The following is a 15700-nucleotide window of genomic DNA, read 5'->3' as shown; positions in this document are numbered from 1 at the left end:
AAGATTGCAAAGAATCGCGGTCAACGTCCTGAGGCGGGACATCTGATACTCGCATTATCGATTTAATACTAGTTGCCACGGGGACAGAGAGCTGGGTCTGGACGCGGGAGGCACCGAAATGCCCATCAGCTGCGCGGCATTTCGCGCCATGCAGACTCTGCTAGCACGTACGTCACAGTTTGTTTACTAATGCGAAGGACAAGAGGAAAAAAGAGAATTTAACTCTGGAAAATACCATAGTGAAGTCGTATCATGTAAATACTGTACGTGCTCCCTGCAGTTCCGATGGTGCTTATAAGCAAAACTGGTTTACTTGAGGGTGTCAAGAACCCCGTAAGAAGACATGTGCGGGTAAGCAGTTCGTTTTTCTTACTCTAATAACTAGAGTTTTTGTGTCCGATAAAGTAGTTAGGGTATTCATGGCGCATATAAGCATAATCAAAACTGTCAAAGCATTTCAAATACTACTGGATACATAAACTTTGGCCTTTTACATTCTTCCCGAATTATCAATTTAAAAATTCTGAAAATATGATTTTTTTCTTTATTTGTCTTATTTGTTTTCTATGGTCGTGAGCCCAAGACAACACGATTAAATTAAATTCGTTCCACAGCACGTGTTGTAATCAACAGGTACTGCACTTCTTCAGATGTAGGAAGCCCAATACGTTTCAGTACTTGCCACACCTACGTATCCACGAAAAAGAGTGTAAGTAAGAAACTGACTCGTTCCTGCTCAGAACAGAATAATAATTTATTCTTCATTTTTTTCTTAAACCAGAAAAAGCTTTGTCTTTTTCCTAAAAATCTATGCTGATAATTAGAAACACGCGCACTACTATGTATAATAATAATAATTATTATTGTTGTTATATCATTTACGGTGATTGCCTGTTAGAGCGTTTGAGCTTGAATTTCTTTATAATAATTTCTTTGTGTTTTTTTATCTCTTCCCAAATTATCTTCATATGTTCGCTGTGTTGTTTTTGTCCATTCACATTCTGTCTTCTTATCTCTAGTGGTTCCCAATTCCTGTTGGTTGTTACATCTCATCTTCTTGCTTTCTCTGGCGGTTGCAAATTCCTGATTTTTGATGGTACTCCTGAACTCTTCACGTATTTCGTTTCATCTGTTGTCAAACATAGTTGTCTGAGGTCAACTCAGCTTCCTTTATCAACTTTTGTGTTCTAGTATTTGAATCCTGTGAATAACACGTCAAATCTGAGCCTTCTATGCTTCAACGTAACCATTTTTCCGTCTGTATTTTTGTATTCTGACGTCAGTCTACACATCCAAATTGCTCCTCTATTTATTGGTCCGCAAATTTTTCTAAGGATTTTCTGATTCTGTTTCTCCATTTCTTTCATTTTTGTTTGACCTTCTAATTGTATTGTTCCTACTGTGTATGGTGCTTCTAAAAAAATATCAGTTGCTTAAATTTTGCGTTGAAGGATGTGGACCTCTTGGTGATTCCCCGTGAACATTTATGCTTTTTTGAGATTTCTATTTCCTGCTTGACTGACCCCTAAAAATAAGTTAATACCTGAAACTTCCTGGCAGATTAAAACTGTGTGCCCGACCGAGATTCGAACTCGGGACCCGAGTTCGAGTCTCGGTCGGGCACACAGTTTTAATCTGCCAGGAAGTTTCATATCAGCGCACACTCCGCTGCAGAGTGAAAATCTCATTCTGGCAAGTTAATACCTGTTGACTGAATTGTTTGTCATAAGTATTTGGAGTGAGGGATGCGTGCGATTTTCCCGTATGTGGTTTCAGTGGGGTACTGTTCGTCAGTCTCTCAATGTACTGAGCATTTTTGTGTCGAAGTTTCAACCCAGAGTTTCGACTGATTTTGTGTGGCTTTTCTACGCAACCGTCGGCTTCTTCTGTGTTGCTAGTGAGGACTATGATATCGTCCTCACATTCCAGACGTTCCACTTTCGGTTTTCTTTTTAGTGCAATTCGGATTTCATTAATTTCTTTTTTCAAGAACAATGTCAAAGAATAATGGTGAGAGGCCGTCACCCTACCACAGTCTGGTTGTGATCTCAGAGGATCGGACATTTCACTCGTGTACTGCTCATTGGAGGTTGTGTCAGAGTGCTTCCCAAATGATTGCTCTTGTGTGGCTGTCTACGCCAGATTTCTCTAGTGTCTTGAAGAGCGCCTTATGTCTGTGGACTCATACATATTCCTTCTTGAAGCCACAAAGGTGACCACTGTATTTTTGAAGTTTCTCGTGCCAAGAGTCGTTTTGAAGACTCCGTATCTGTTCTGTGGAGGAGCGTACCTCACGAAAACCTAACTGATACTTGCCTGTTTGTGGATCCACTTGATTTTGGAATCTGTGTGAGAGAGGTTTCGAAAGAAATTTGTAGGTGACGCCAGGAGATACATTATTTTGTAATTTTTGGGTCTTTTTGTCTCCCCCCTTACTTGTGAAGTGCGTGGATAAGTATACATTTCTATGCAGAAAGAATTCCATCTGTTTCCCAGATTTATGCCATGGTCGTGTGGATTCCCTTGAGTAAATTTAGCTTCTAGAGCTCTGCAACAGATCTTCTTGTGGATCTCTGTTGTTTTTGTGATTCAATTTTTTCCGTAGGAGATTCGCAGATGAGAAGTTTGTCGAAATAGTCCGCAAGGATTTGGCACTTATTTTTCAGCTTGATTTCTAGCGAGCCATTTTGCCTTATGAAGCATAAACTGGTAGCTGATGTTCTGTCGGATTTTCTTTAAGCTTATTGTAAAAATTCACAGTACTATTCTTAGTGAAGTTTTGTTCTATTTGTTTTAATAGATTTTATCACTGTTGCGTTTTCCAGTTCTTATCGACCTAGATGAAAGTTGTAATTAAATAAACAGAATATGGGACTGTTATGCAATGGCCCCAAACTGGATCCAAAAATGTAATAAAAAAATAAAAAAATGATAAATACATGGAAACTGTCATTATTCGCAGATCAATAATACTAATAAAATCACAGAGCCGATTTGACTGGGCGTAGACACAGCTCAGACATTGGGTAAGCGCCAAGGGAAATTAACCACTTTGTCTTACAATTTGACAGAGTTGGCATTACGTGTAGACGATTGCGACTGTAGCTTACAGATCACTCGTGCATTTCATCGTGGAATATTGGCCAAGTGTGTGGGACCCTTGCCAACTAGGACTAATATGGGGTATTGAACGCATGAAAAGAAGGCGCGCGAATAGTCACAGGTTTGTTCAACCGATGACAGCTTCACAGTGAATCTGGAAAAGCTGAACTGTCCGGCGCTTGAATATAGAAGTAAACTGTCCTGTGAAATCTGACTTACAAAGTTTTAAGAACCAGCTTTGAGAGCTCTAGGAGTGTATTGAAACCCGCTTAGATTAGCTACAGCTCTCACAATTGTATTTATTATTTACTCGTTCCGCACTTACAAAGGCAATCATCGCATTAAACGTTTAACGCAATGTACGAATATTAACTACAGTATTCTTGGAGGTCTGTCCTGAATTACAATATTCTTTACAAATGTTATTATAATTCGGTACTATATTACACTACTGACCATTAAAATTGCTACACCAAGAAGAAATGCAGATGATTAACTGGTATTAATTGGACAAATATATTATACTAGAACTGGCATGTGATTACATTTTCACAGAATTTGGGTGCATAGATCCTGAGAAATCAGTACCCAGAACAACCACCTCTGGCCGTAACAACGGCCCTGATACGCCTGGGCATTGAGTCAACCAGAGCTTGGATGGCGTGTACAGGTACAGCTGCCCATGCAGCTTCAACACGATACCACAGTTCATCCAGAGTAGTGACTGGCGTATTGTGACGAGCCAGTTGCTCGGCCACCATTGACCAGACGTTTTAAATTGGCAAGAGATCTGGAGAATGTGCTGGCCAGGGCAGCAGTCGAACATTTTCTGTATCCAGAAAGGCCCGTACAGGACCTGCAACATGCGATCGTGCATTATCCTGCTGAAATTTAGGGTTCCGCAGGGATCAAATGAAGGGTAGGGCCACGGGTTGTAACATATCTGAAATGTGACGTCCACTGTTCAAAGTGCCGTCAATGCGAACAAGAGGTGACCGAGACGTGTAACCAATGGCACCCCATACCATCACGCCGGGTGATACGCCAGTATGGCGATGACGAATACTCGCTTACAATGTGCATTCACCGCGATGTCGCCAAACACGGATGCGACCATCATGATGCTGTAAACAGAACCTGGATTCATCCGAAAAAATGACGTTTTGCCATTCGTGCACCCAGGTTCGTCGTTGAGTACACCATCGCAGGCGCTCCCGTCGGTGATGCAGCGTCAAGGGTAACCGCAGCCATGGTCTCCGAGCTGATAGTCCATGCTGCTGCAAACGTCGTCGAACTGTTCGTGCAGATGGTTGTTGTCTTGCAAACGTCCCCATCTGTTGACTCAGGGATCGAGACGTGGCTGCACGATCCGTTACAGCCATGCGGATAAGATGTCTGTCATCTCGACTGCTAGTGATACGAGGCCGTTGGGATTCAGCACGGCGTTCCGTATTACCCTCCTGAACCCACCGATTCCACATTCTGCTAACAGTCATTGGATCTCGACCAACGCGAGCAGCAATGTCGCGATACGATAAACCGCAATCGTGATAGGCTATGATCCGACCTTAATCAAAGTCGGAAACGCGATGGTACGCATTTCTTCTCCTTACACGAGGCCTCACAACAACGGTTCACCCGGCAACGCCGGTTAACTGCTGTTTGTGTATGAGAACTCGGTTGGAAATTTTCCTCATGTCAGCACGCTGTAGGTGTCGCCACCGGCGCCAACCTTGTGTGAATGCTCTGAAAAGCTAATCATTTACATATCACAGCATTTTATTTCTGCCTGTTAAATTTCGCGTCTATAGCACGTCATCTTCTTGGTGTAGCAATTTTGATTGCCAGTAGTGTACAAATATTCTTTATCCACTCTGTGGCTTATTTAGAGGGTCTGTATATGTCCTTCAGTTTCCCCCTTAACTACGGACTTCACACACAAGTAAATAGTCCATTGATTGGATTGCACCGCACTCACTCTCAAGACAGGACAGTAAGCCGCATTAATTCTTCGGTTGCTTACATCTACCAATATCCGTCCTGACACGGTTCGATGTTGTCCAAAATTTCGTTGGCAGGTTCCTTCGATCTTCTTGTTGGATCCTTGTTTTCGTTGTTACGTCCACTTACAGCTCACCGTTCTTTCCAAGCTGTCCTTGAGTCAAAGCCTTACACTCCTTCCGCTATTTTCCATAAGACAAGTCTGACTTTATGTCTTGGCCTATCGAGAGTTGTGGGTTGTCTGGGATTTTTTTAATTCTCTTGTAGTTAACTGTAATCAGCTAATTTCATAGGGTTCTATGTTTACAACGACGGGGAGTCAGGCACATGGGGTGGCCCCGAGTGTTCCAAAGATTCTGCATTGTCTCCTTCAGTCAGAGGGTCCACTTTAGCTACGTGTGCACCTCTCATCTAGACTGGTGAACAATATTCAGCCACACTATACATAAAGGCTAGTGCTGAAGTCCTCAATGGTTCAAATGGCTCTGAGCACTATGGGACTTAACATCTGAGATCATCAGTCCCCTAGAACTTAGAACTACTGAAACCGAACTGACCTAAGGACATCACACACATCCATGCCCGAGGCAGGATTCGAACCTGCGACCGTAGCACTGGCGCGGTTCCGGACTGAAGCGCCTCGAACCGCTCGGCCACAGCGGCCGGCGTTCTCAATGAGCTCGCTCCGCAGCACCACTTCATTCCGGTCAGTTTCGGCGGAAAAGCATCTCCGGATCTTAGTTTCTGTTTTTTTTTAATCTATAAGTCGAAGAAGCACAACGGAAACAAAAGAAAGATTCGGGAGTGGAACTGTAATACAGGGTTCAAGGATATCAGTGTTAAGATTCGCTGCTAACATCACTATCCTCTGTGAAAGTGGAGATGAACTACAGGACCTGTTTAATGGAATGAAAATTCTAATGACTACATAATATGCATTGAGAGTAAATCGAAGAAGGACGAAATAATGAGAAATAGCAGAAAGGATAACAGCAAGATGCTTAACTTCAGGATTTGTGATTAGGAAGTGGATGAAGTTAAGGAGTTCTGCTACCTAGCCAGCAAAAACGAATGACGGGCGAAGCTAGGAGGATATCAAATGCAGACTAGCACTGGCAAAAAGGGCATTCCTGCGCAGGAGAAGTCTACTGATATCAAACATAGGTCTTATTTGAGAAAAACATTTCTGAGAATTTCGGAGCATAACACTGTGTGGCAATGAGAGATGGGCTGTGGGGAAACCGGAACAGAAGAGAATAGAAGGATTTGAGATGTCTTGCTACAGAAGAATGTTGAAAATTAGGTGGACTGATAAGGTAAGAAATGAGGAGGTTCTGCCAAGAATCGTTTGCACGTGTAGGACGAATACTACAGACGACTTCTGCTGTTATATTCGGAGATACACCATTCCTGTAGCAGAGATGACCATTTCAGACAAGTATTGAATATGACGACTACGTATATAGTAAAGTGATGAGTGGCAAATATATTGACAGTGACGGAAGTGCATTTCGTAGTATTTATTTGAACTAAGATGTAGAGGCCGTTAATGGAACCATGCACAGTACATATTTTTCATGCTTAAAAACTTTAGACCCGTTGTTACTGTTTTAGTTTGCGTAGTTTTAGTTTACAATCCAAGAGGCTCCTAGGTCTAAGTTAACGATTTTTGCCAATGTATACGCAGCTTCTGAGTTAATCGTCGTTTTACATCATGTGCAACGACTAAGCATGTATCCTAAATTATGTCTCTCTGGAATCAGATGGCCCTACTGCAGTGTCCTCCATGTTTGCTAGTGAACAAAAAGTGAACAGATCAAAATATCAGAAAATGACATAACCTCCCAAATGAACAATCGATTTCCAGTTGAATACAAACACAAAAGTACAGGTATCTGGCTGGTGCTTAACCAAAGAGCTGTTAGTACGCAGCCTAACAAACAGGTCTTCTAAGAGAAAACCGGCTTCTGACGAGATCCTGTACGGCGATCGCACCTCTAACGATGAGGCACGCGGTTGAGTCACACCCTCGTATTGACTAAACGCATTTGTCATGGTTCAGACAGCCGCCTACGAATTCGCTCGCTCAGGCTGCTCCGGAAATCACGCGACGGCCGTTCACCTACATCAGGCAACAGAAGATAGTAGGAATTATTGTTGCGATATACAAGCGTTGTCAGGGACGTAGTAAAACAAAGCAAAAGATATATTTTCATAATAAATTGGTATGTTTAAAAACAAACCTTTAGTTCTCTACAACGAAAAACCAGTCCAAAGACGCAAATTTTACTTTTTATTTTGTTCACTCTATGACTAGTTTCAGGCGGAGACACATTTTCAGATCATCGTAATGTAGTCAAAAATGGTATTTCCGAATATGCGAAAACCATGCCAAAAATGTGCAACGAACAGTTACAGCGCACACAGCATTGCTTGCCAAGTACGAAGACAAGCAGTAAGAATGCTTGCCGAATGCGGGCGGGCACTGTCTTGCTGGACTGTTATGTGCATGCGCTGTAACTGTTTTGGCATGGCTTTCACAGCTTCGTAAATACCATTTTTGACTATGTTACAATGATCTGAAAATGGGTCTCGGCCCGAAAATAGTCATCGAGTGAATAAAAATTTGCAACTTTGAACTGGTTTTTCCTTGTACTGATTAACAGAAGTTGCTGACCCACAGTTACTCCAGCATGCTGGAAGTTCATAAACATTTAGTCGTCTTTCGACTCAATCAACGCCAACACCCCTACCTTTTGTTCAACACCAAGGAGGTTTGCAGTAAGCTCTATTAACATCTTGAACCTCATCATCGCATCCGAAATCTTTCACACAGATATTGTTTTAACTTTGTAAACAAATGACGAGCACGTAGTGCGAAATTTAGACGCTACCGTGGATGCGACAAAACTTTTCACACGAGCCCAGAATTTAAAATGTGCCACCTGTGGTAGCTGGACAGGTGCTGTCATGCAGATAAATATTTTTTGTCCTATTTTTATTGGCTTTTGGATTCGCGAACATACAGCAATTTCTCTTGAATCATCATCCAATCTCTTTGAAACGTTCAATGTTCTTTGAATGGTTCAAATGGCTCTAAGCTTTATGTGACTTAACATCTGAGGTCATCCCCTGCACTTAGAACTACTTAAACCTGACTAACCTAAGGACATAACACACATTCATGCCCGAGGCAGGATTCGAACCTGCGGCCGTAGCAGCCGCGTGGTTCCAGACTGAAGCGCCTAGAACCGCTCGACCACAGCGGCCGGCTGAAATTTAGTCATTTGTTTGTCTACATCACATCTATTGATTTCCGTTCCATTCGGATAATTCCTTCGTGGTGCGTCTAGTCTTTTGTCTTAGCGTGTTGTTGTTGTTGTGGTCTTCAGTCCTGAGACAGGTTTGATGCAGCTCTCCATGCTACTCTATCCTGTGCAAGCTTCTTCATCTCCCAGTACTTACTGCAACCTATATCCTTCTGCGTCTGCTTACTGTATTCATCTCTTGGTCTCCCTCTACGATTTTTACCCTCCACGCTGCACTCCAACACTAAAGATGTGCTCCCTTGATGCCTCAGAACATGTCCTACCAACCGGTCCCTTCTGCTTGTCAAGTTGTGCCACAAACTCCTCTTCTCTCCAATTCTATTCAATACCTACTCATTAGTTATGTGATCTACCCATCTAATTTCCAGCATTCTTCTGTAGCACCACATTTCTAAAGCTTCTATTCACTTCTTGTCTAAACTATTTATCGTCCATGTTTCACTTCCATACATGGCTGCACTCCAAACAAATACTTTCAGAAACGACTTCCTAATATTGAAATCTATACTCGATGTTAACAAATTTCTCTTTTTCAGAAACGCTTTCCTTGCCATTGCCAGTCTACATTTTATATCCTGTCTACTACGACCATCATCAGTTATTTTGCTCCCCAAATAGCAAAACTCCTTTACTACTTTAATTGTCTCATTTCCTAATCTAATTCCCTCACGATCACCCGACTTAATTCCACTACATTCCATTATTCTCGTTTTGCTTTTGTTGATGTTCATCTAATATCCTTCAAGACACTGTCCATTCCGTTCAACTGCTCTTCCAAGTCCTTTGCTGTCTCTGATAGAATTACAATGTCATCGGCGAACCTCAAAGTTTTTATTTCTCCTCCATGGATTGTAATACCTACTCCGAATTTTTCTTTTGTTACCTTTACTGCTTGCTCAATATACAGATTGAATAACATCGGGGAGAGGCTACAACCCTGTCTTACTCCCTTCCCAACCACTGCTTTCCTTTCATGTCCCTCGACTCTTATAACTGCCATCTGGTTTCTGTACAAATTGTAAATAGCCTTTCGCTCCCTGTATTTTACCCCTGCCACCTTTAGAATTTGAAAGCGAGTATTTCAGTCAACATTGTCAAAAGCTTTCTCTAAATCTACAAATGCTAGAAACGTAGGTTTGCCTTTCCTTAATCTTTCTTCTAAGATAAGTCGTAAGGTCAGTATTGACTCATGTGTTGTAACATTTCTACGGAATCCAAACCGATCTTCACCGAGGTCAGCTTCTACCAGTTTTTCCATTCGTCTGTAAAGAATTCGCGTTAGTATTTTGCAGCTGTGACTTATTAAACTGATAGTTCGGTAATTTTCACATCTGTCAAATGGTTCAAATGGCTCTGAGCACTATGGGACTTAACTGCTGAGGTCATCAGTCCCCGAGAACTCAGAACTACTTAAACCTAACTAACCTAAGGACATCACACACATCCATGCCCGAGGCAGGATTCGAACCTGCGACCGTAGTGGTCGCGAAGTTCCAGACTGTAGCGCCTGGAACCGCTCGGCCACTCCGGCCGGCCACATCTGTCTACACCTGCTTTCTTTGGGATTGGTATTATTACATTCTTCTTGAAGTCTGAGGGTATTTCGCCTGTCTCATACAACTTGCTCACCAGATGGTAGAGTTTTGTCAGGACTGGCTCTCCCAAGGCCGTCAGTAGTTCTAATGGGATGTTGTCAATTCCCGGGGCCTTGTTTCGACTCAGGTCTTTCGGTTCTCTGTCAAACTCTTCACGCAGTATCGTATCTCTCATTTCATCTTCATCTACATTCTCTTCCATTTCCATAATATTGTCCTCAAGTACATCGCCCTTGTATAGACCCTCTATATACTCCTTTCACCTTTCTGCTTTCCCTTCTTTGCTTAGAACTGGGTTTCCATCTGAGCTCTTGATATTCATACAAGTGGCTCTCTTTTCTCCAAAGGTCTCTTTAATTTTCCTGTAGGCAGTATCTATCTTACCCCTCGTGAGATAAGCCTCTACATCCTTACATTTGTCCTCTAGCCATCCCTGCTTAGCCATTTTGCACTTCCTGTCGCTCTCATTTTTAGACGTTTGTATTCCTTTTTGCCTGCTTCATTTACTGCATTTTTATATTTTCTCCTTTCATCAATTAAATTCAGTATTTCTTCTGTTACCCAAGGATTTCTACTAGCCCTCGTCTTTTTACCTATTTGATCCTCTGCTGCATCCACTACTTCATCCCTCAAAGCTACCCATTCTTCTTCTACTGTATTTCTTTCCTCTATTCCTGTCAATTGTTCCCTTATGCTCTCCCCAAAACTCTGTACAACCTCTGGTTTAGTCAGTTTATCCAGGTCCCATCTCCTTAAATTCTCACCTTTTTGCAGTTTCTTCAATTTTAATCTACAGTTCATAACCAATAGATTGTGGTCAGAGTCCACATCTGCCCCTGGAAATGTCTTACAATTTAAAACCCGGTTCCCAAATCTCTGTCTTACTATTATATAATCTATCTGATACCTTCTAGTATCTCCAGGATTCTTCTACGTATACAACCTTCTCTTATGATTCTTGAACCAAGTGTTAGCTATGATTAAGTTATGCTCTGTGCAAAATTCTACCAGACGGCTTCCTCTTTCATTTCTTACCCCCAATCCATATTCACCTACTACGTTTCCATCTCTCCCTTTTCCTACTCTCGAATTCCAGTCACCCATGACTATTAAATTTTCGTCTCCCTTCACCACCTGAATAATTTCTTTTATCTCATCATACATTTCATCAATTTCTTCAATACCTGCAGAGCTAGTTGGCATATAAACTTGTACGACTGTAGTAGGCATGGGCTTCGTGTCTATCTTGGCCACAATAATTCGTTCACTGTGCTGTTTGTAGTAGCTTACCCGCACTCCTATTTTTTTATTCATTATTAAACCTACTCCTGAATTACCCCTATTTGATTTTGTATTTATAGCCCTGTATTCACCTTACCAAAAGTCTTGTTCCTCCTGACACCGAAATTCACTAATTCCCACTATATCTAACTTTAAACTACCCATTTCCCTTTTTTAAATTTTCTAACCTACCTGCCCGATTAAGGGATCTGACATTCCACGTTCCGATCCGTAGAACGCCAGTTTTCTTTCTCCTGATAACTACTTCCTCTTGAGTAGTCCCCACCCGGAGTTCCGAATGGGGGTCTATTTTACCTACGGAATATTTTACCCAAGAGGACGCCATCATCATTTACCCATACAGTAAAGCTGCATGTCCTCGGGAAAAATTACGGCTGTAGTTTCCCCTTGCTTTCAGCCGTTCGCAGTTCCAGCACAGCAAGGCTGTTTTGGTTAGTGTTACAAGGCCAGATCAGTCAATCATCCAGACTGTTGCCCCAGCAACTACTGAAAAGGCTGCTGCCCCTCTTCAGGAACCACACGTTTGTCTGGCCTCTCAACAGATACCCCTCCGTTGTGGCTGCAGCTAAGATACGGCCATCTGTATCGCTGAGGTACACAAGCCTCCCCACCAACGGCAAGGTCCATGGTTCAGGGGGGTTAGCGTGTATATATGATCAGTTGCCAGTTGTGAATGTTGTCAGCGCACTGTGATACACATATACTTATAACAATATTACTGCCGTTGCAGATGAAAGCATTTAAATCTATTACAAAGCAAGAAGTGTAATGTTCATAAATAAGTAGTAAAAACTGCTGGTTTTACCCTACATATGTCCATTACGTCTTCTGCCGTGTTGAGTAGTTGGAGTCATTTCTCCAGGCTGTGCCTTTCTTCTTACCGTGTTTTTCCGCCTGATACAGACACATCAGGGTGGCCACATTCGCACGTGGCGTCGTGTTGCACGTTTCCTCCGCCTCGTGCCTGGTTCCAAAATGACTTTCGAACTGTCTTTCTGGCATAAGAGAACACACCTGGCTTACCCACAAGATTTGCATTTTTCAATGCCTGATTAACTTCTTGATAACAGTGTGCAGAGGTTTGTAAACTCTGACTTGTATTGTTCCAAAGAGAGTGGTAACAAGCATCTCGAGCCTGTCGTATTCCTCGGTGAACGTCAGAGTAGGAAGAGGGGTGGCGGGGAGCAGCTTAGCAGCAAACTATCGGCGTAGGGATCTGGGCAAAAGCAAATAATTAATCTGCATAAATAGTCAGTAAACATCTATTTATGCAAGTTTGGTTAAACCGGAAGTGTAGTCAGAGTTTTAATTTTAATCAAACATACCTTATATAATTGTTTTAAGGTGTCATCTGTGATCAAGGGGAATGATTATTCTAACACGTACTTGCTTGCATATAAATGCTATGTTTGGAGTCGTTTTGAAGTACACGGAAAGGAAAAAAAACGCAGAACTAAGATGGAATTGTGCGACATAAACGAAAGCTGATAGGCGTGTTCACACATCTGAAAGTCGATGTCTGTTCAAATATCACGCCAGTCGCGAAAGAATGGCGCTAACAGCGCCTTTATTAGAATGCAAATCAGGTTTGGTTTAAATACACGCTGTAACGGTCATGTGCGGTGATTACCTTTGAGACTGAACCTGGTGAGTTTATGTCAGTCAAGGATGTTTTTAAGACGACAAAGACACCATTATTAATAGTGAGCATTCCAACAGCATAGCGCTCGTCCACATAGCGCTGTTGTAACTCAACCTGCTCTACAGTGTGTCGATCATCAGATCTGTCTCCGATCGACCACATATGGTACATCATCGGACAATTCTAGCTTCAGCGACAAACGGCATTAACCGTCCCGTATTGACCGACCAAGTACAACCGGCATGGAACTCTGTCCGACAAACTGGCATCCGGCCCTAGTAAAACACAATGCATGCAGGTCTGCTTGCTTACATTCCACATTCTGGTGGTTACAACAGTTATTATTGTACGAGCATTTCAGATTTCCAACGGCATATCTCGCCCTTACATAAACCTGTCATCCTACAGTGTTAGCCGTCCTGTGTGGCCGAGCGGTTCTAGGAGCTTCAGTCTGGACCTGCGCGACCGCTACCGTCGCAGGTTCGAATCCTGCCTCGGGTATGGATGTGTGTGATGTCCTTGTGTTAATTAGGTTTAAGTAGTTCTAAGTTCTAGGGGACTGATGACCTCGGTTTGTTGAGTCACATAGTGCTCAGAGCCATTTGAACCATTTTTTTTACAGTGTTAATCACTTACACACGTTACCTAGGAAAATGTATTCCCAAATCTGATTACTCTAATTATTTTTTGGTATTGAGATTTTTTCCGTCAGTGTAGTTACGTAGCTCTATCGATTCACAGCAATACTTTTACGTTAACTTATTATTTAAATTATTCATCATCCTGTAAAGGATTAGGCTGTTGCTTGTTTTGAACCCACAAGACGGCCGGGGTGACCGAGCGGTTCTAGGCGCTGCAGTCTGGAACCGCGCGACTGCTCCGGTCGCAGGTTCGAATCCTGCCTCGGGCATGGATGTGTGTGATGTCCTTAGGTTAGTTAGGTTTAATTAGTTCTAAGTTCTAGGGGACTGATGACCTCAGAAGTTAAGTCCCATAGTGCTCAGAGCCATTTCAACCATTTGAACCCACAAACAAGATCATTCCCACATTAGAACTATATATTAATACCTTCAGCTGCTGACAGGAGTTGATGTATATCAACGGGGACAGGTGAATATGTGTGCCCCGACCGGGACTCGAACACGGGATCTCCTGCTTACATGGTAGACGCCCTATCCATCTGAGCCACCGAGGGCACAGAGGATACTGCGACTGCAGGGACTTATCCCTTGGATGCTTCCCATGAGACCCACATTCTCACCTACATTCGTAGTGTCCCACCCCAACACACTCATTACTCGTGGAAGACATTCTTACCAAGTCCCGTAAGAGTTCGGATGATATGTGTGTATCCGCACAGAAGAAGAAGGTAATGGCCCGTATTGCGAGAACTGTATACTTGTATGGATATGGTGTCTGTTCTTTCGGACATGTCCGAGAGAACAGACACCATATCCATGTGAGTATATAGTTCTGGCAACACCGGCTCTGACCTCCTTCTTCTGTGCGGATACACACATATTCCCCGAACTCTTACAGGACTTGGTAAGAATGTCTTCCACGAGTAATGAGTGTGTTGGGGTGGGACACTACGAATGTAATGCGTGGACATACAAGGTGAGAATGTGGGTCTCGCGGGAGGTGTGCGGGGGATAGTCCCTGCAGCCGTGCTATCCTCTGTGCCCTGGTGGGTCAGATGGATAGAGCGTCTGCCATGTAAGCAGGAGAACCCGGGTTCGATTTCCTCTCGGGGCACACATTTCACCTGTTCCTGTTGATGTATATACCAACGCCCGCTAGCAGCCGAAGGTATTAATATAATTCTAAAAATCTCTAGGTGTCCATCATGAAAAAACAGTATAAACCCGTAGCACCATTGCGCACAAGCAAGTTGAGCAGGAGTACACGCAGACTGGGACATACTTCGTTGGCGGGGTTTTCTTTTGGCTGACGAGTGCAGGATTTTTCTGACGCCCTATGATCGTCGTGCATGGGAGGGAAGATCACCAGGTACCATTACGTCTTAGGTATACAATTCCGAGGGTTCAGCGGAGAGATGCTCAGTATTGTTTAAGGCTGGTTTCATGTACGGATGACGGACGACTCCCTTTCGAAGGTAGTTTGAAGGCTGTGTAGGGTCATCGGACCTATTCTACAGCTGTGCAAATCAACGTTTCGGTGATGAGTTCTTCAAGATGGTGATGCACGAGCACACGGTACCCGAGCACACTGTATCCGACTCGTAAACACCTTCTTCCAGGGTGTTGTTATCAACCGAACTGACTAGCACGAACGCAAATGGTTCAAATGGCTCTAAGCACTATGGGCCTTAACATCTGAGGTCATCAGTCCCCTAGATTTAGAACTTCTTAAACCTAACTAACCTAAGGACATCACACACATCCATGCCCGAGGCAGGATTCGAACCTGCGACCGTAGCGGTCTAGCGGCTCCAGACTGAAGGGCCTAGAACAGCTCAGTCACCGCGGCTGGCTTGCACGAACCCAGTTGAACATACACTCTTGGAAATGGAAAAAAGAACACATTGACACCGGTGTGTCAAACCCACCATACTTGCTCCGGACACTGTGAGAGGGCTGTACAAGCAATGATCACACGCACGGCACAGCGGACACACCAGGAACAGCGGTGTTGGCCGTCGAATGGCGCTAGCTGCGCAGCATTTGTGCACCGCCGCCGTCAGTGTCAGCCAGTTTGCCGTGGCATAC

The 15700-nt window shown here is 43.3% G+C and overlaps 1 protein-coding gene across 1 annotated transcript in view; it reads left to right on the top strand.

Annotated features, from left to right (window-relative positions):
• Window positions 1-212: 212 nt before the first annotated feature.
• LOC126473084 (serine/arginine repetitive matrix protein 1) overlaps window positions 213-15700 on the top strand; it is a 130005-nt gene continuing 114517 nt past the window's right edge. Inside the window, exon 1 of the mRNA XM_050100363.1 lies at window positions 213-351. Within this exon, the coding sequence (XP_049956320.1) occupies window positions 286-351 (66 nt within the window). The 5' untranslated portion in view covers window positions 213-285. The remainder of the gene's footprint in view (window positions 352-15700) is intronic.

The sequence above is a fragment of the Schistocerca serialis genome, chromosome 1, assembly GCF_023864345.2.
Source record: "Schistocerca serialis cubense isolate TAMUIC-IGC-003099 chromosome 1, iqSchSeri2.2, whole genome shotgun sequence".
In the NCBI taxonomy this organism is placed as follows: Eukaryota; Metazoa; Arthropoda; class Insecta; order Orthoptera; family Acrididae; genus Schistocerca; species Schistocerca serialis.
Note: the sequence above shows the minus strand (reverse complement) of the source record. Positions and strands in the feature narration are given on the sequence as shown.